This window comes from Canis aureus, chromosome 19 (assembly GCF_053574225.1).
Source record: "Canis aureus isolate CA01 chromosome 19, VMU_Caureus_v.1.0, whole genome shotgun sequence".
NCBI classification, from domain to species: Eukaryota; Metazoa; Chordata; class Mammalia; order Carnivora; family Canidae; genus Canis; species Canis aureus.
In genome coordinates, this window is record NC_135629.1 from 29,782,789 (window position 1) to 29,801,311 (window position 18,523).

An 18,523-nucleotide genomic window follows, 5' to 3' on the forward strand; every position below is an offset into this window, starting at 1 on the left:
TGAAATTGTCAAATTTTAATTCCTGTGGTTGCCCCTCTTCGTTTTGTTTTGTTTTGTTTTGTTCACATTTCAGCCTCAAAAAAAATGCTGCAAATGAGAATGAGTTTGAAGGGTTGGGGGGCAGCGAAGGGAAGTCTCAGCACTCCCTCCACCAAGTGCCACGTTTCCCTAGTCCTCTTTTATTCTGCCTGAAATCATCTCGTTTACAGAAAATATTTGTTTGCACTATTAGTTGGTACTGGAGTTAATTACTCAATGTGTTAACGTGAAGTAATATGTATAAAAGTAGGATCAGTGTTTATTGTGTGGGTGAGCTGTTGAGCGGTGCTTGAATAAACTGCAATTAGGGTTAGATAGAGATTAATTAACATGTGAGTGGCAAGGTGTAAAACAGTTTCCAACCCTCCACTTCAATATAATCTGCGGGCGAGGGAAGGAGAAGTTTGTGGAAGCTAATTAAATACTTTTATAAAAGCCAGTGTATTCACCCAACATTTGGAAAGAGAGGCACATTAGGGGCAACTTGTTTTTACCCAAATGTTTTCTTTCTGCGGAGGTAGCACTCCTTTGTGGTGCCGGGGAGAGCGGGATGGCTTATGCTGTTACAAAAAGCGCTAGGGATGGCAAGGCAGGTTCACGGGAAGCCTTTGGAAGCCTTTCAGCCTGATGGAGCTTTCAAACCAGCAGATCTCTGATGCTGCCGAGATCCACAATTATCCAGTTTGGAAGGGGAGTTGGGGTGCAGTGCCGGTGACTGAACGAGACCCGCAGGAAAGTCGGGATAGAAATTCGGGTTTTGAGCCCCTGCGGGTGTATTGATACTATTTCAATGTCGGGGTGAGTTGTTGGTCTGTTTCGGGTTCGGTGGTGGTGGTGTGTGTGTGTGGGGGGCGGTGGGGGGAGTTCCTCTACATTGTTTTCACATTAACATAGGGATGGGGGTACACTGGGTCTGGAATTCTGCTTCTCTGAACATCTAAACTCAATGGGCTGTATGTGGAAATATTTTTCAAAGGAGCAAGCTTCTTTCTTAGCTTCGAAATCTGCAAGTTTGGGGAGAGGGTTTTAGGGGAACAGGCTCGTGCCTGATGAATTTAGGGGCAGCAGAGGCAGTTTCCCAGCTGGTCAGGGGGAAAAAATTCAACCCACTTATGTCACCCTCCAGGCCACTTGCCCTTGGAGACATCTCTTTGTTTCCTCCCCTTGCTTTCCCTTTCCCTCACCTGTCAGGTCGCTTTCGGGCGTGAAATCGCAGGTCAGAGGGGGAGTGGGCAGCAGGGAGAAGTTCTGAAGGGGAAAAGGAGTGCTTTCCCTCCAGTTAAAACTAGACCTTTACCATTCTTTCCCTGGTGGTTCTCTGGGATGTTTTGCAGCTGAGAGGCCTCGGGCTGGATACTCAGTTTCTCAAGACCTGTTCCTGAGTGAAGCAAAAGGGAAGGGTTTGCTTCCAGTAGCATTTTCTTGGGCTCCACGAGATCCTGTATCTTTAGAGATGAAATTCACTATCAAAACCTCAGCCCTGTTTGCTCATATTATACCCACCGTAATCCTCTTAAACTGTGGTTGCGGCTACAAAGCTCGTGGTCTTGCAAAAGCCGGCTGGCAAGATATAATTGTCCCGCAAACAAAACCGTCCAAAAGTTTTTAAAAAACCCCTGCACCCCCCCTCTTCCTCCTCCGTAAACCTAATTCTCTCGCTCTCTCTCTTGCTAGCCGTTCCCCCCCTCCTTCCCAACCACCACGGTAAGAACCCTCAGCCTCGACCACTTTTGTTGTCGCCAAGAGCACCCGGCCTGTTGAAAGTGCTGGAGCGTCTTTGAGCAGTTTGTTGTGATACGCAGGTGGAATGGTCTGCAAACAGATGAATTCAGCCCCTCCAAACCGAGCGTGGAGCGCGCTGCTTTTGTGCGCCAGGCACAAAAACGCTGAATTCCTCCGAACTTACTTGGGGCCTGTCTAGAAAAGGGCCTTTTCTTCCCTCTGCTTGTACCTCTGGCCACACTAAGTCTCTGCCCGCCCCCCTTCAAGCCCCCTCCCTCTCCCCTCTGATAATCCTTCTCTTTATTTTAGAAAAACACAAAACCCGGTTCCACGCGGTGCTTTAGTGGCTAAAAGTGAAAGAGCTGCCTTGGCAGAATTGAGCTCTATGAATCACTTCGGAAAATTGGTTCGACTGAATGGCCTTAGGAGGAAAAACGTTTTAATAGGATCCAGGGGAGGTTCTGCTGTTTCAATCTGCTCCTTAAACAGGTGGAGATTGGACCTTCTCAATTATACAAACAGTAAGTACCCATCAGCAGGGAGAGCTGCCCTCCGAATCCTCCCCGCACGCAGCCCCTGAACCAGGCAGCAGAGCCGGGCTTTGCCTCAGAAACCCGATCACAGATCAGCGATGCTGATCGATTAGGATCTCAAACAGTCCTCCAGCTTGCTGTGCAGTCTCCCCCAGCCGCAGGCGGCGGGGGGGCCGGGGGGAGGGGGCGGCCGGAGAGGAGGAGGCGCACCTGCCGGGCGCGCCGAGGCCCCGGGGATGCGGGCGCACGGCCTTGCTCTTCCGGACGCTACGGGGTCGTCCTTGGGCGGCGGGAGCTCTCCCCCGACCTCCGACGCCAGCCCAGGCGAGCTCGTTGTTTTTGCATAAATTAATATTTCCCCATTAACAAGTTTCCCCCCCCCCCTCCAAACGCGGCGCCCGCGTCCATGCGCCACATCCTAATGAGGTAATTATCATTTGCGCGTGTTCGGGGCTGGCGCCGGCTCCGTGGGTAAATGGCAGTTTATTAGCACGATGCCCAGCTCGGCTGCAGAGGGCTAAGGGATAGTTCAGCGACTAGACGGACACCCGGGGGCCCTCTGGGGCGGCGCGTGCAGGACCCTCTGCCCTCCCCGCGTCCCTCAAACCTATAGGCCCCCAAAGTTGTGAATCACGCACAGAACTCTGCCTGGGTTTGGGCTCCCCCCACCTTCTTTCCACCGGCAAAACCATCACGATTCCTCCCCCTCCCCCCTCCCGTCTCTTCCCTCCTTCCCGATTCGCGAACCGCTCGCACTTTCCCGAGGGGAGCGCGGGCGCCAGTTGCCTCCTTTTAAAGTTTGAGGGGCGGTGGCGGCGGCGGCCGGCAGGCGCGGGGGAACACAGGGGCCGCTACGGGAGCCGCGCCGCCGCCCATGTCATTCCACTTCAAGTGACTTCATGTGATGTCAGCTGAATGTAAAAGACAGTGATCTCACGCGGAGGGGAAGATGTTTGCCATCAAAATGTGACAGAGGAGACACGCTGCATGGCTCGGAACGCATCTCCTTGGCGGTGGGGGAAAGAGGTAAATGCGAGGTGGCTCTCCTGGTCCTCTTTAACTTTGCCCTTTCACTGTCCAGCTCCCCGCACGCGTGGCGGAGGCCAGGGTCCAGGGAGCGGCTCAGGGGGGGTTAATTTGAGGCTCTTTTCTTTCTTTCTTTTTTTCTCTCTCTCCTTTTCCTTTGTAAACCCTCCCCCCTTCTTCCCCCTTTCAAAGTCTCAGGGCAGGGGCTGGTGGGTTCCTTTGCGCGCCGGGTTAATGGGCGGTAATTTGGTACCCTTGGGTGCACTTTGTTCTGCCCCTGTTCATTTGAATGCAAATGGGTGACCTGGACCCGACAAGGTGCTTATTAAATTGCGGTTTCCCTCCCTGCCTTTTCCGGAATGCAGACTTAGAGGAGAGAGGCTGCGCCCCGGCCCAGTCCGGCACGGCAAGGCTCGGCTCGGCGCGCCATGGCCAGCTCGGCTTCCCTGGAGACCATGGTGCCCCCGGCCTGCCCGCGCGCTGGAGCGTCGCCGGCCACTTCCAAGACGCTGGCCTTCTCCATCGAGCGCATCATGGCTAAGACGTCGGAGCCCCGTGCGCCCTTTGAGCCCCGGCCGGGGACGCTGGAGGCAGACGGCGGCCAGGGCAAGAAATTGCTCAACCTCTGCTCGCCGCTGCCCTGTATGATCCCCCTCCAGCCCCTAGGCTACGAGGTGCCGTCCAAGACGCTGCTCAGTTACTCGGAGCTCTGGAAAAGCAGCCTCCGGGCGGGCGGCGGCGGCGGCGGCGGTGGAGGAGGAGGAGGAGGAGGCGGCGGCGGCGGCGGCGGCGGCGGCGGCGGTGGCGGGGGGGCCCCGGTGTGCGGCGCCAGCGGCTTGTGCAAAACCAACTGTGGCGTGTGCTGCAAGGCCGATCTGGGCCTGGCGCCGTCTGCGCTGCCGGCGGGCAGGGTCATCAAGCCGCAGGTCATCAACCAGGCGGTGGGGCTGCCGGCCAGCGGCTCGCTCTACTACTTCAACTACCTGGACTCTGCCGCGTACCCGCCGTCTGAGCTCCTCGGAGGCCACCTCTTCCCATCTGGCCTCCTCAATGCACAGGCCCCCGCCGCCCTGGCTGCGCACCCCAAGCTCTTTTTGCTGGAGAACGCCAAGTTGGCCGGCCTGGCCGCGGACAAGTTCCCCCATCCGGCCCCCTACGCGCATAAGGAGCGCTTGCCCGCGCCGCTGGAGCAGGTGCTGAAGGAGAACTCGGCCCTGACTGCCGAGCGCGGCGGCGTCAAGGGCCACAGCAAGCTGCCCGGGGGCCCTGCGGACGGCAAGCCCAAAAACTTCACCTGCGAGGTGTGCGGCAAGGTGAGGCCCCGGGTCCGCGGGGGCTGGGAGGGCTGAGCAGGGATGGCTGCTTCCCCGAGGCAGCCCGGACCGCCCCTTTCTCAAGTTCAGGAGCGCCCTGTAGCTCACTACTACTCACAGTGGGAGGGAGGGGGGGGGCCCTAGTTGGGCCTCAGTTTCCCATTCTGTAAAATGGGGATGCGGTTGTCAGCGGCCACAAGGGACTGACGTGCACAGAGGGTTGGAAAGCACTTGGAGAAATGAAAAGGGCTCTGTTTCCCGAAGGGAGTGTTGGTTGGGGGATGTAGGCTGTGGCCTCCCCAGTTTGTAGTCTCTCTCGGACGGACACACCACAAGGCCCCCTCGTGTCCTTCCGTAGGTGTTTAATGCTCACTATAACCTCACCCGCCACATGCCGGTCCACACCGGAGCCAGACCGTTCGTGTGCAAAGTCTGCGGCAAAGGCTTCCGCCAGGCCAGCACGCTCTGCAGACACAAAATTATCCACACCCAGGTACGTGGCCCCCGGGTCCAGTTCGGCCCGCGCGCAACACCCCGCAGCTGAGCGACGGTGTTGGGGAGAGGATGGCAAGGGTTCCCCTGACCCCTCCCGGGGGGCCCGTATCCCTTCAAGGAACCCCTTCAAGGTGCCCCTGAGCTGGCCTCTTCTGGCCAGGGCCTTGGCCTCACTGTGCGCGCGCCCCTTTCCGCAGGAAAAGCCGCATAAATGCAACCAGTGCGGCAAAGCCTTCAACCGCAGCTCCACGCTCAACACGCACATCCGCATCCACGCGGGCTACAAGCCCTTCGTCTGCGAATTTTGCGGCAAAGGCTTTCACCAAAAAGGTAATGTGCGGGGCGAGGCCCTCTCCTCACCTCTCACCTCGGGACTCGGCGGGTCACTGCGAGCGGGAAGGCAAAGAAGGATCCGCAGAGAGGGAGCGTGAGAGCTGCAAGCTCGGCAGCAGCATTTCTTTGGAATCGGGTTGTGACCGGTTTGGGTGGAAGCTCTCCAGGCCGGGTTAGTAGACCTCGCTGGAGTCAGGCTGGTTGCATGGGGAGACTCCCAATTTGGGAGGTGGGAAGGAAGGAAGAGGCAGAGGGAAAGGAAGCAGGAGAAAGAGAGACTATTGCCCTATAGAAAAAAGCTTGCCTTTGTAGCCGGGACACCCCTTTCAGATGAAAAAGAAAAAAAAAAAAAAATCGAGGCAAACTCCACCTCCTGGGAATAACAAGACTGGGGGAAACCATTCCAGTCCCCAGCACCTCCAGGCCCGGCTCCCGGCTTGGGTTTTCCAAGGTGCTTTTGGATCTCCAGGTGGTAGCTGGGGTGGGGGGTGGGGGACCAGAGGGAGTAACTTTAAAAATGAGAAGATAAACAGAAAATGAGGGACGAAGCCTGGTTTCGTGCGAAATTCTTCCAGCGAGGCAGCAGCCGGGTGAAGGACCCGGTGCGTCCCTGGGTTGTGCAAAAGTTTCCCCGGGGCCAGCCGAGCACAGCGGGAGGGACGCTGCGCGGGGCCTGTGCCCCGGGCGGGGCAGGGGCGCGGGGAGGCTACGCGGGACTCGGCCCTCCATCCTGTCGTGAGAGCCTGCGGCTTGACGCAGACGAAGTTTGACAACTTCTTCACTCGGAGAGGTCGCGCCCGCCTAGCCAAGCGTCGCCTTCTTTGCGTGGGCACCTGAGCCAACCCCGGGACGCTCGGGAGGGGGGGCGACCCCCCAACACACACACCCTACATCATCCCCCCTCCCTCCTTTTTTTGTTTTTGGTCTCCCGTAGGCAACTACAAGAACCACAAGCTGACCCACAGCGGCGAGAAGCAGTACAAATGCACCATCTGCAACAAGGCCTTCCACCAGGTCTACAACCTGACCTTCCACATGCACACCCACAACGACAAGAAGCCTTTCACGTGCGCCACTTGCGGCAAAGGGTTTTGCAGAAACTTTGACTTAAAGAAACACGTGCGCAAACTCCACGACAGCGTGGGGCCTGCAGCCCCCTCCACAAAGGACCTGACTCGGACAGTGCAGAGCTGAGAGCTGCTGCCTCGCCCTCCCTTCCAGCCCCATCCAGCCCCAAAACAGATCACAAGTATAAACTTATTTCTAAAATTAAAAGAAAATTAAAAAAAAAAAACTATAGCAGAGAGGCTAAAAAATCTATTTATCGAAACCAGCATATTTTTTGGAAAGCTAAACGTTTCCTCGATGACTGGCAGCAAACGCGTGGCTCCCACCTTTGTGCATTCGGGAAACTTATTTAAAAACCCAGTGCGCTGAAACGCATTTTCTTCCAGGCCTCCGCTTCTGCTCGGGCGGCGGGTTTTCACCCCAGCCTATCACGTGAACTCCCCGGAAGAGCGCGGCGCCCCCAGCCATCTTTATACAACCCTGTAAATCCTCCTGTACAAGCGAACTCGGAATATATACATGTCTAACTCAATAAACAGAATCACTAGTGCGCGTTTTCTTTCCCCACCTCCCCCCACCCCCTCTCCCTGCCGCCAGGTCAGCCCAGCGACCCCAGAGGATGAGAAGGGGAAAAGGCGTTTAGGGCATTTCCTGCCCCCATGCGGCTTCCTTTGGGGGTGCTGGGACCTGGGTGAAGCCAAGCCGGGGTCCCTGCGGCGCTTGCACGTTAAGAACCCCTCCCCATACACACCGGGAGCGAGGGAGCAAAGGTCTGCATCGGCCTACACGTGGTGCCAAGTTTTTCGTTGGTGACTCTTCCGACGCTTGGGATTCTGGGTGTTGCCTTATTTGGGTGAGAAAATAAAAAAAATAAAAAAAATTAAAAAAAAAGAAAAGAAAAAGGAGGGGTTAAAAGTGGCTGGGTGGAGGAGAGCCGGTTTTAGGTGCATCTTTCAGCAAATCGCTTTGCCGCGCGGGGGGCAACCGGCCAGGGCAATGACACTCCCCGCCTCCCCCACCCCCCTCCCCGCCCTGGGGAGCTGCTGGGCACGTTCCCTTTTCTGGGCGACCTGAGGGGCGGGCGCGGGGGTGGGGGTGGGGTGGGGGTGGGGTGGGGGTGGGGGGGTCTCGTCCTCCCCGGTTCTCCTGGAGACACGAGCTGCAGCGCCCGGGGTCCCCAGCCCGGCCCGAGCTCTGGGGCTCCCCGGCCCGCGCTGCGGAGCTGCAGGCGGCCTGCGGGTGCTGCGCGCCCTGCCGCGGGAGGGCGCACCCGGACTCCCGGAGCTCGCCGCCGCCGCCGCCGCCGCCTCCCGCGCCCTGATTACCGCGCAGTTAGCCCATTTCCTGAATAGCTATCTCCGCCGCCGAGCACGCTGATGAAATGATCTCACGCTTGCTTCCTAAGTAATGACCCAAATTAAGAGAGAAAACAGAGACCCTTCAAACAGCATTACATTAATCATCTAATCATTCCCAGGAGGGGGTCGGCCGCCGCCGCCCCGTTTGATCCGAATCTGGAAAATCAAGAGCTCAGATTACTGGCTCGGCGCGCCGGACCTCCCCCCACTCACACACACACACACACACACACACACACACACACACACACTCTTAATATTCGCGCCGCGATTCAGCCCACGTCTCCTGGAACAATGTTCCCCCAGCGTGGGGAGGATGTGGCGCGGGGCCGGGGAGTGCGCTTCCACGCAGCCTTGCCACTGCAAGGGCTAGGGGCGGCAGCTGGCCGCCGATCCCACGCGGATTTCCACGGCGAGTGGAGGTTCTTTGGAGGGAAAGCTAGTTAATGCAAAAGGAAACTCCCTCGGAACTCTGAAAGGGACCCGAGGGCGGGTTATCCCGACACCCGGGGGTATACAGTAGGAGCTCAGCGCTGCTCGCGCCAGGGGCTTCTACGATCCTAAAAGCTCACGTTTCCCCGAGGGCTTGCTCCGGTCCCGGCCCTCGACGCAAGTGCTTTCGAATGTTCACAACAATCCTCAAAGCTGGGGATGATTTTTGGATGGAGAAAGAAATTGAGGCAGAGAAACAAAGCCACAATGGCATGCCTCAGGGTCCCAGGACTGGGTAAGGCTAGGATTCGAACTCAGGGCTGCTTTTAGGGAACCCAAACTGCCTTCAGTTCTCGTGGGGGCCGAGGAGGGGTGGGTGGGTGGGTGGGAAGAACTTGTAGGTTAGGACCCACAGGAAGACCTTAGCCTGCAGCGTGGAAGCTCTGTCCTGGTTACAGCCAAAGGTTGGGTCCCGGCCCCCCCGCCCAATTTGCAGACCCATTGCGCAGGGAAGGAGAATTGTCGATTTTGTTTGCACAGAGGACGGCGACAGCTTCCTCAGGCTGTCGCGGGAGTATTTTTAGTACCTCCGATTCAGAAATAGGAACGTGTACATTAGAATTCCATTTCCTGAAAGGAGAGCGTCCTCGTTTTTTGTAATCCTCCCCCCCCCCAAGTCTGGGAAGACGCAGTGAGGGGAGGGGGGACGAGGAAGCGAGGAGGAATTTAAATGTTAGCTTGTTCTGGCTGCAGTTCGCTGAGGGGAGATTGGGACCCAGAGGGATATGCAGATTTAACTCCGAAATCTCCATGGATGCCACAAACCCCAGGAAACCCCAGGATGGGCGAGGAGGACTTGGCGGCTAAGGATATGGAAATATCGCCTTGCTTTTCCCAGACATCTATCCCCAGGGGGATTGCGGGATGGTTTGAGGAGTCAGCTTTCCTCCTTGTTCTCATACCAGGTTTTATTAGACCCTCCTTATACACACACACACACACATACACACACATACACACACACACCCTCCCCCATTTCTGGGAGATCCCCCAGCCCTGTGACAGTCCTCTTAACCAATATCCTTTCCTTCTTTCATTCCTGAAAGGATCCTTTGCAGATTCACTTCTTGGAGACCAGATAATGATCAGGGCATGTCCACCTTCTTTTGAAATAGTTTCAGAACTTTGGGCAGGGGGCAGGCACCACAAAATTTAGTGCACATTATTCACTTAGAGAATTGGGTTAAAAAGTTGGCCTGCGTGTGGAAATCGTGATCAAGTTCTCTTCTTTCCCTTTAAGAAGAAAAGATTTAAAAAAAAAAAAAAAAAAAAGGAAGGGACACCCCCATGCAGGAAAATAACTTTCTAACCTTCAAGGGAGAGAACTTTGAGAAATTCTTCTGTAGTAAGTTTCCACAGGAGAAAGACTAAAAGGGTCGCCCATCTCATAAAACTGGAGAAATTTGTTTCCAGGTGACGGTTCTGAAGGTGGCATGCTTGCAAACAAGACAGCAAATGGATCAAAGTAATGGGTGGAGCAGGAGGCATTTCTCTCCTGGACTGCTCATCTCTACAGTCAGGGGGAGGTGAGTAACTGGCTCTGAGATACACCTGAGCAGTATCTGGCGTGCTCCAACCTCCTTGAGGTTGTTTCCGCATAACCTGATTATTACTTAACCTTCACACCAGCTCCTGTCAATCGCTCTCACCTGAGAAGGTGTTATTTCACATCTGGCAGTAATTGCAGATAAACAGAGAGTTCTCCTGTACCTATAGGGCTCGGCTCTGCTTTCCACAGGTCTGAAGTCGCTCCTCCGGGTTTCTACTGTCTGCCTCAGGTGTGGGATTCAAGAAAGGATTCCTTCACCTGCAGAGAAGTACAAAGAGAACAGGAACCTTCTGCCCAAGTGACTAAACCAGCAAAAGTTCTGAAGCCAACCCTAAACCTTTCAGTAACCATCTCCACTGGGATCCTTCTTAGCTATTCACCATGCATCGGAATTGATGGGTGAAAGGCTCTGTTTTCTGATTTTTTTTCTCCTCTTAATAATAAACTGTTTGCATGACTTGTAGATTGCAATATTAATAAATGACTTAAACAAGGTAGTCATCAGCTGCATATTAATATTCTAACCTTGATTAAATTGAAGAGGCCGCCCTTAAAAAATATTTAAAAAAAAATCAAATTGCGGGGGAGGGGAATCCTGTCACAGACACAAAAAAGACTCCAATTATCTTTTCCCCTTCAAGATGTTTGTTCTGTCCATGACTGCTCACACTTCAGCAATCTTGCCAGCAAGACTCAAAAAAAAAAAAAAAAAAAACCCTCCTTCTTCCAAAGCCACAGCCTCGTACATAACAGATTGTACAGTCCTATTGCCTTAGGCGGGTTAGAGGTTCCTCTCTGCAAAGAGCGACACAGAGAAGTTGCCAGCATCCAGACACATTTTGGGGGATACTGTGCTGGTTCTTGCCTTGGCTGCAGAAGTGGATCTATGTGGTCCCCGTTTTGCTGTTTGGCTCACGGGAGGATAGGAAGCTGCCTGAGCTCCGGTAGGAGAGTTAGAGCACCAAGGCATCCAGGTGTGCCCGTGGTGAAGGGGCTGGGGGAAGGGGAGGGAGGATGAGAGTCAGGGTGGGGGAGCTGCTAACGACAGGACAGGAGTCTTGAGAAAACGCTGGGAAATAAACAACCTCAAGGCAGCTGCGTTGCCCTTTTCCCTGCACTTCCCTCTCAAACGTCTGAGCAACCAGTTTGCTCCTAGAAACATGTTAATTGCCAACGGAGCTCATTAAGGCATGCACATGCAAAACACAGCAAGAAAGATTAAATGGACAAAAGCGCAATAATGAACTGTCAACAATCGAGCCCATCTACGACCAGGATCACTCAAGAATGAGGCATTTAGAGGCAACAAAGGATTGTCTGGGACAGGAAGAAAAGACGACCTAGACTTTTGTTTAGTCAACACAATTGATTACAAATGAGAGATTAACAGGATAGCTTCAGATTTTTTTAAAAAGAGGCAGAAAAGAAAAGTCCAATTAAGTCCACCGAATGTTAACTACATTGCGTTCCATGCCTAGCCCCAAAGAAATTCTCATTAAACCATCCCTGGCGATCCCTTTTGGAAAGTAATTTGTCTCCCTGATGGAGCAGAGAAAGAGAATCGTGTAAAAGAAAGCGTTAGTTCTTGGCACAATGAGCTTAGGAGACACACTAGAAAGAGCCAAAGGGGGAGTTAATGAGCATCTGACAAACTGCTTGGATTCAGGCCTAGAGAACAGCGATGAAAAGATGAAATTGGCCAACAACTATTCTTTATATCAAACATAAAAAGGCCAATCTGAAATGGGGCTGCTCAAAACTGGTTGAAAGTACCTAGCCCAAGAAAAGGGAGCTGCGGCCAGGCCCCTTGTTGGACACCGGACACAACTCAACAGGCCAAGAGCTAGGAAAGGGGCAGGAAGGTGGGCTCTCCACCACAGAGCAAACTTCAGCCACCAGCCCCCGGCTTTGAAGATGCTGATCTGAAGCTCTTGGTGCTCACCCCCTGCCCTCTGGATGTTTCTTTCGTGAATGAAAAGCCTATCAGGCTAGCCTTTAAGGGTTCCCTAAAAGTTCTGGTAATTAGTCCCCTGGCATTCAGCAAGCTCCTTCTCTCTCTCCTAGAGTCATAGGCCCCCCAGGAGCACCATATGTCACCAGTTCACATTCAGTTCTTCCGCTCCCTCCTGGTGACCACGCAAAACCCTCCCCACCAGGTGATTGCCTTCCTAATTTTGCATAGTGCAGAAGTGACAAGGAGATGAGGACTCTGATCACACAGGGCTTTATGGAACTGGTTATGAAGTTTTAAAACTGTTTCTCATAGTGGTTCATCTGGCTTTCAGAAACCACTTCATTTCAATGTTTCCTTTTTTGAACAAAGTAGGTCAATGGTATGTGTCTATATGAGACATATATTACATCTTAATTAAACATAAGCGTCCAGGCTTCCTAACAGCCGAAGTGTTTGGAGGTTCTTTTACACCCAGTGTCCAGAGCCAGGTAAACAGAATCTAGCAGCGAGATGGGGTTTTCAGTTCAGTCCACCAGCTAAGGAGCACAGAACACATTTTGTAGGTTGTTTTTTTTTTTTTTTAATGCCTTATCTATTCCATCTTTGACGTGGGACCAGTGCCATCTCAGATACTAGAGTGCAGCATTTAAATCTTGATTCTAGGTTTTGTATTCTTACTCTCAAATCCTTGGTAACAGCTATCACATTTCTGAGGGCTTGGCTTGCACTTCAGGCTTTGCTCATGCTTCATGGAAAAAATATATTGGTGTCTAGAAGTAAAGAATGAGGAAGGAGAAGTATACCAATTCAAAATAAAAATAAAAACAGTCATCTAAGATGAAAGACTAGTTCTGGTTTTCAAAGCACAGAGGTGTTATAAAATCTAGAAAGGTGATTTCAGGAAAAGGGAGGAAATAAGACTTTTCTACTGCAGACGAACCAGAGCCTGAAATAATTAGTTCTTCACCAAGGTGTCCCGTCAAGGCCACATGACCTGACACACCATTGTCGTTATTTGTCTTCTCTCAAATTTGTCTTCAATGTCTTTCAGTCTGAGGCCATATTTGGAGCTCCTTTCCCCGCAAGAGTTTCACTGTCCTCATTTTGCACCCCAAAGTGGGTCCGTAGGGAATGTCAATATATCATCCATAAGCAGAAAGTGGAGTCAGTGGGGTCTGGCATCGAAGCAGCTGAGTTCAAATCCTAGCTAGCCCGGCCATTTATCAGGAAAAATGATCTCGTCTCTGTTTACTCATCTGCACAATAGGAATATTAGGTGTACCTTTCACATCTGAAAAAAATATGATGTTGCAAGTCAATTATACTTCAAAAGAGAGAGAGAGAGAGAGCATGCACGAGTGAGAGAGAGAACCTATCTCATGAGGTCGACATGAGGTTAACGTGAGTTAACACATATAACTAGAACTTAGAACAGCACCTGGGACACACATAGGAAGTATTCCAGAAGTTAGTGATTATGTTTACAAAAGCTCAAGCAGTGAAACTGGAATACGGCACCTTATAAAGAAACTTTACCTGTATGATCTTGTTGATTCATTGCATATTAGGTAGGTTTGCTTAGCCCCATTTTAAAGAGGAGTAAAGGAAGTTGCTGAGAAGGTTTGACTCCCTCTAGTTCACACAGTGGAACACAATGCAGTGCTGACTCACTCAGGTGATTCTGTCTGGCTACGCTGACATGGTTGTAACAGGAATGTGTACAAGATTCACAACAAGTTTTTGGGGATGCTTGTGTGGCTCAGCAGTTGAGCGTCTGCCTTCAGCTCAGGATGTGATCCTGGAGTCCCGGGATCGAGTCCCAAGTCGAGCTCCCTGCATGGAGCCTGCTTCTCCCTCTGCCTATGTCTCTGCCTCTCCCTCTCTGTGTCTCTCATGAATAAATAAATAAAATCTTAAAAAAAAATAAAAGATTCGCAAGCAAGGTTTTGCTAAAAATGCACCTGAACCCCATTTACTAAGATGCTGAGTCAATAGATCTGCTCTGTGGCCCAGGACCCTATTTTAACCTGAAGCAGTTGTTTTCCCAGACTACGTTTTAAGAAACACGATTCAGCATCTGTCTTTCCACCCCACCATGATTCTGTCTTTGATAGAAGATATAACACCATCAGCTTTTCATAAATTAATGAATACATCTGATCATTCATTCAACAAATATGACGTGAACACCTCCAATGTGTCCAACTCTACACACGGGGTGTTTGGAGTACAAGGAAGAGAAGGGCAGGGCCTCTGCCCCAGAGTTTACAGCTTATTAGAGGAGAAAAATCACATACAACAAAAATCCCCATATGAAACTTGGTTATGAAGATGAAATTGGGCATTCAATCCAGCCTGGGTTTGGGTGTGTAGTGGACATCTGTTATTTTTGCCTGCTGATCATCATTTTCCCGTCTGGTAACAACATCCAACATTTCCTTTGGAGACGTCACCCCTCCCCCATTCTCAGTCCATATGGTTAAGGTGGGGGCTAGTCCCTCCACGGTGGGCATGTGACCCAGGCCCCGCCAATCGGAGCACAGCATCGTCCTGGCCGCAGGGAGTGGCTCCCAACTGGACACCTGACCCAGCTAGGGCCAATAAAAGTCCCACTCAGGCCTTTTGCCAAAGCCCAAGCCTTTCCTCTGGGTGTCTGAGAAGGTTGGTTGTCAGTTCGGGGATGTGGGGTAGGCATAGTTGCCACAATGTTAGCAGAGACCTTCAGGTACTGAGTATTAAAGGGGGAGAGGGAGAGTGAATTAAGAATCCGCCCTAAAGACCTCCTTGGACCTGGGTATGACGGAAGCCTGATGCACACATGGACTTTGTGGCTCTCTGCTCTAGAACAGAATCTCTGCTGAGACTTCTGGCCGATACTGGGCAGAAGAAAGGGAAGTCTGAGATGCTACTGTATGGGAAGTGATGCCTGATTGGAGTCTTCAAAGACCAGGAGGTGTTAGCTATGGAGGAGCGGAGGAAGAGCTATCTCAGGCTGCAGGAGCCAAAGCCCAGAAGTTGAAGAATGTGAATTGATCCAAATAGGTGGGGCTTGGGGCTATGGTACGGTAGGTGTGACTTTGAAACCTAGTTCTGCTTCTGAGCAGCGGTGGGACTCTGGGCTGGAGGCTTGCCCTCTCTAAGCCGCAGATTGCTTCTCTGCGAAGTGGGCTATTAGGATTCAGTGCAGTGAGGCAAGTCAAACACCTGATTCTGTTGCAGGCATTCAGGTGGGAATGGCTGCAGTTATCATCACCGGAAGCTGAGGCACCTTAGGCGGGAGTCACTCGTTGTCATTCTGAGTTGCCTGCCTGGTTCAATGGAGTGGTCTACTGGAACTAAAGCTAACTGAGGGCAGAGATTGCTACCCTAGTACGCTGGCCCTATCTGCCTGGCTGCTGAATGAAGCCTGCCTGTTTCTGAAGCAGGGTATGTAGCTGCAATATTGTAGGCTTTGGAGTCACCTAGACCGGCTCATTTCAACACTCACCAGCCATGTGACTGTGGGTGCTTCCACTTAACATTCTGAGACCAAGCTGCCTCATCTTTAACATTAACTTGGTAGTGGAAGGATTTAAATGAGATAATATGTGTAAAGTGCCAGGCACATTGTAAATGTTTAATAAATTATAGTTGTTGACTCTTACTACTAATTACTATTAGAATCATCATTGAAATAATTTTGAGCTCCTTGGTCCACAAAGCAAGCAGGACTGCAATATGCCTTATTTTAACCCTGGTATAGTTAACATACAGTGTTGCATTAATTTCAGGTGTACAATCTAACGATTCAACAAGTCCATACATCATCTGGTGCTCATCAAGGACTGCAGGATTCTTTAACAACTGAGTGCGGTGTGCTGGGAGGGCAAGGGCTGTCTGCTTTGTTCACTGCTATGTGCACAAAGCTTGGCACATAGTAGGTACTGAAAGTATAAGGAAGATAGCCTCTCTTTCTCCTCCCCATGGGCTAGAAGGCTGGTTTGGTAAGTCTGGGCAGCCTCTTGCATTCCATTGTGTACTGATTCATTTATAAAACAAATACTTATTGAAGGCTGTGTGCCAGGCATTGTGGTGGAGAAACTGTAAACAAGACAAACTTCACCATGGTAGATCTTTTATCCAGTGGTAGAAGACAGAGGACAAATAAGCCAAGAGTTGGGAAATAATCTTAGATTATGGTAAACACCAGGAAGGAAATAAGAGAGTAACCTGATAGTACTTAAAGTAGGAGAAGGCTACTTGAAATAGGTGGTGGGCACCGCATGAGTATGCCTCTTGTACCCAGGAGCTATAAGAAGCATCAAAACAACACAAGTTGGACCCTAGAATTAATCCATTTGTACTCAAAAAAAAAAAAAAAAAAAAAAAAAAGGAGCCCCTTCCCCACAGCTCCAAAGTATCCATTGATTGGTCTAGCTCAGATCTGCTTGGGACTCCAAAAAAGGGTTTTCCAAAGTATACTATAGAAAACAAAAGTCATCCCTGGGCAGTGGGTGCTATAGGCCATTGACCCACATACCATTTTTCCTACTGAATGGCATGGTAATTGATCAAAGTAAAAAAATTTATAGAAAGAGATACTGCTGCCATGTTTTTAAAGCCTGTGTTTCCCAGCCAAGTCTCCAGATGGAATCACCGAAGCAACACATCCTTGACTTAAATGTGACTGTTTAACAGTTATATTGGGTAGGCCATATTTTTCCACAAGGAGGTAGTTGCTTGTCTTAGGAACTTGAGACTCTTAACAGACTTTTGGGTGAGAGCTTTCCAGGATACCACTCTTTCTCTCACACTTCCTGAAGTCACAGGAGTCAGAGACCTAGCTGTAGTGTCAGGAGAGGGGAACGATAGAGTGAAGTGTTATACAGCTCATGGAATGATGAGGCTTATAGGATGTCTTGGTGCCAATCACGGCCACTATTGAACAGCTCATAAGCACAAAGATGGTTCACTTGTTTGTTTTTGCCTGACCGTCCTCCCCTTTCCCTTCGGGTTATTGGCATTCTGATTTTGCTCTGAGTGACCTTCCCTCCTCTGCGGAGCACAGATCCTTGTAACTGTGAAGAAGGCTCCCCATGCCACATCCAGTGGCCAGGGATAGCCAAGGAGCAGAAACTAGGTCATAGAGATGATCTCCTTAGGGTTTGACCCTTGAGCAGAGGGATAAGATGACATGTAATTGATAGACCTTCATTCCAGGGAGACTGTGGATCAGCCTGCTGCTTACATACATCCTGATTTGACCTACTCCCTGCTCTTCCAAACCTAGTATTACAACTTTTTCTTTATTTTATTAGGTCCCACATAACATTTCAGTGCATTTCCACATAAGTTGGCTAGAGTTGTTTTCTGTGGCTTACAACCAAGGATGCTGACTAGTAATCTTCCCCCTATGACTCACCTTCTCCTTTTAGTCCTTAGAAACAACATCCGAAGTGAAGGATGAGATTTTCTTGTCCAGCATCTTTTATTGTCTACCTGGATTTCATCCTTTAGTTTCAAGAATCTTCCAAGTGGATATGGCCTACTTTGCTACATGAAAAAATTTTGGAGGAAGAAAACCCTCTATAACCCTACTTACACCCCACATTTTATGTTCAGAATAAATATAGAGCATTCGGGGTGAGGTGGGACTGAGGCTCTGTCTCAAGCAATTCAGGGAAGAAAGAAGTTAAAAATACAGCATAACAGTGGTGAGATGTAGGGTTATTTTGTATAGAAAGACCTCTTGGAGGAGGTGAGAGAAGGGTGGAGAGGCTGGGGAGATGTTTGTCATAAGGTACGGTTAGATGAATAAGTTCTAGGAATCTCATATATAGCATTGTGAGTATAGTTAATAATAGTGTATGTTATACTTGAAAGTTGCTAAGAGAGGAGATTTTAAATGTTCCCACTCCCCACTACCATACATAAACACACACACACACACACACACAGACACACACACACAATGATAATTATGAGACCTGATGGGGGTATTAGCTAAGGCTGTGGTGGTAATCCTATGGCAAAATATAAGTGTAGCAAATCGACACCTTGTATGCAATGTCCTATGTCAATTATATCTCAGTAAAGCTGGGGAAATAAACCCGCCCCCTCCAAAAAAGGAAGGAAGGCCACTCAGGATATGATCTGGTTATTTTTTTTTTCCCAGCATTCCCATAATGTAGGAACAATTTGTTGAGTGTTATCTCTGCATAGACTTTAGGAAAAAAGTTGGCTGAGGTCAAGCAGTGAGAGGGGAAGAAGGCTGGATTTAATTTCTGGGGCTCTGAGCCTAGAAGAACACAAATCCTAAAATGTGCACATTTGGGGCAAGAAGTATTATTATGTCATTTTCCAAAAACAATATAATTTTATCCAAAACCCCATATATTGAATAAGGTGGTCAATATAAATAGAAAATCAAGGTAACAAATAGAAAACTATGTGAGCTACAAGGGTTAGAGAGAGGCCTGGCTTTGACAGACACTGAATCTTCTAGGACCTAAGGCAAAACGTGAATAACAGTGGGTTTTATTCTGCTGTCTTCAAGAAACGCCAGAAAACAAATAGAACAGCTTCCTTGATCAAATTTTCTTATAGATTTCCTTTCGAATTACCCCTTCAATCTTGAATCTTGTGAAGTATGTGCTCACAAA

The 18,523-nt window shown here is 50.5% G+C and overlaps 1 protein-coding gene across 3 annotated transcripts; it reads left to right on the forward strand.

The window, feature by feature from the left end:
• Positions 1 to 579: 579 nt before the first annotated feature.
• On the forward strand, positions 580 to 7,079 carry FEZF2 (FEZ family zinc finger 2). 3 transcript variants are annotated; one of them, XM_077858243.1, is made up of 7 exons: positions 580 to 837; positions 2,071 to 2,282; positions 3,187 to 3,320; positions 3,686 to 4,633; positions 4,992 to 5,126; positions 5,326 to 5,458; positions 6,396 to 7,079. In XM_077858243.1, exons 4-7 carry the CDS (start codon positions 3,749 to 3,751, stop codon positions 6,653 to 6,655), a joined length of 1,413 nt encoding a protein of 470 aa, XP_077714369.1. In that variant the 5' UTR covers positions 580 to 837; positions 2,071 to 2,282; positions 3,187 to 3,320; positions 3,686 to 3,748; the 3' UTR covers positions 6,656 to 7,079. The 3 variants fall into 3 exon arrangements, with proteins under 3 accessions (XP_077714369.1, XP_077714370.1, XP_077714368.1); XM_077858244.1 differs by having other exon boundaries at positions 3,206 to 3,320; XM_077858242.1 differs by lacking the exons at positions 580 to 837; positions 2,071 to 2,282 and having other exon boundaries at positions 2,864 to 3,320.
• The last annotated feature ends 11,444 nt before the right edge of the window (positions 7,080 to 18,523 follow it).

Bases quoted from the DNA above. Each gene is read 5' to 3' on its own strand.
- FEZF2 (XM_077858243.1), top strand. From the start codon at position 3,749: ATGGCCAGCTCGGCTTCCCTGGAGACCATGGTGCCCCCGGCCTGCCCG. The intron at 4,634-4,991 runs GTGAGGCCCCGG...GTCCTTCCGTAG, and splicing joins CCTGCGAGGTGTGCGGCAAG to GTGTTTAATGCTCACTATAA. The intron at 5,127-5,325 runs GTACGTGGCCCC...CCCTTTCCGCAG, and splicing joins ACAAAATTATCCACACCCAG to GAAAAGCCGCATAAATGCAA.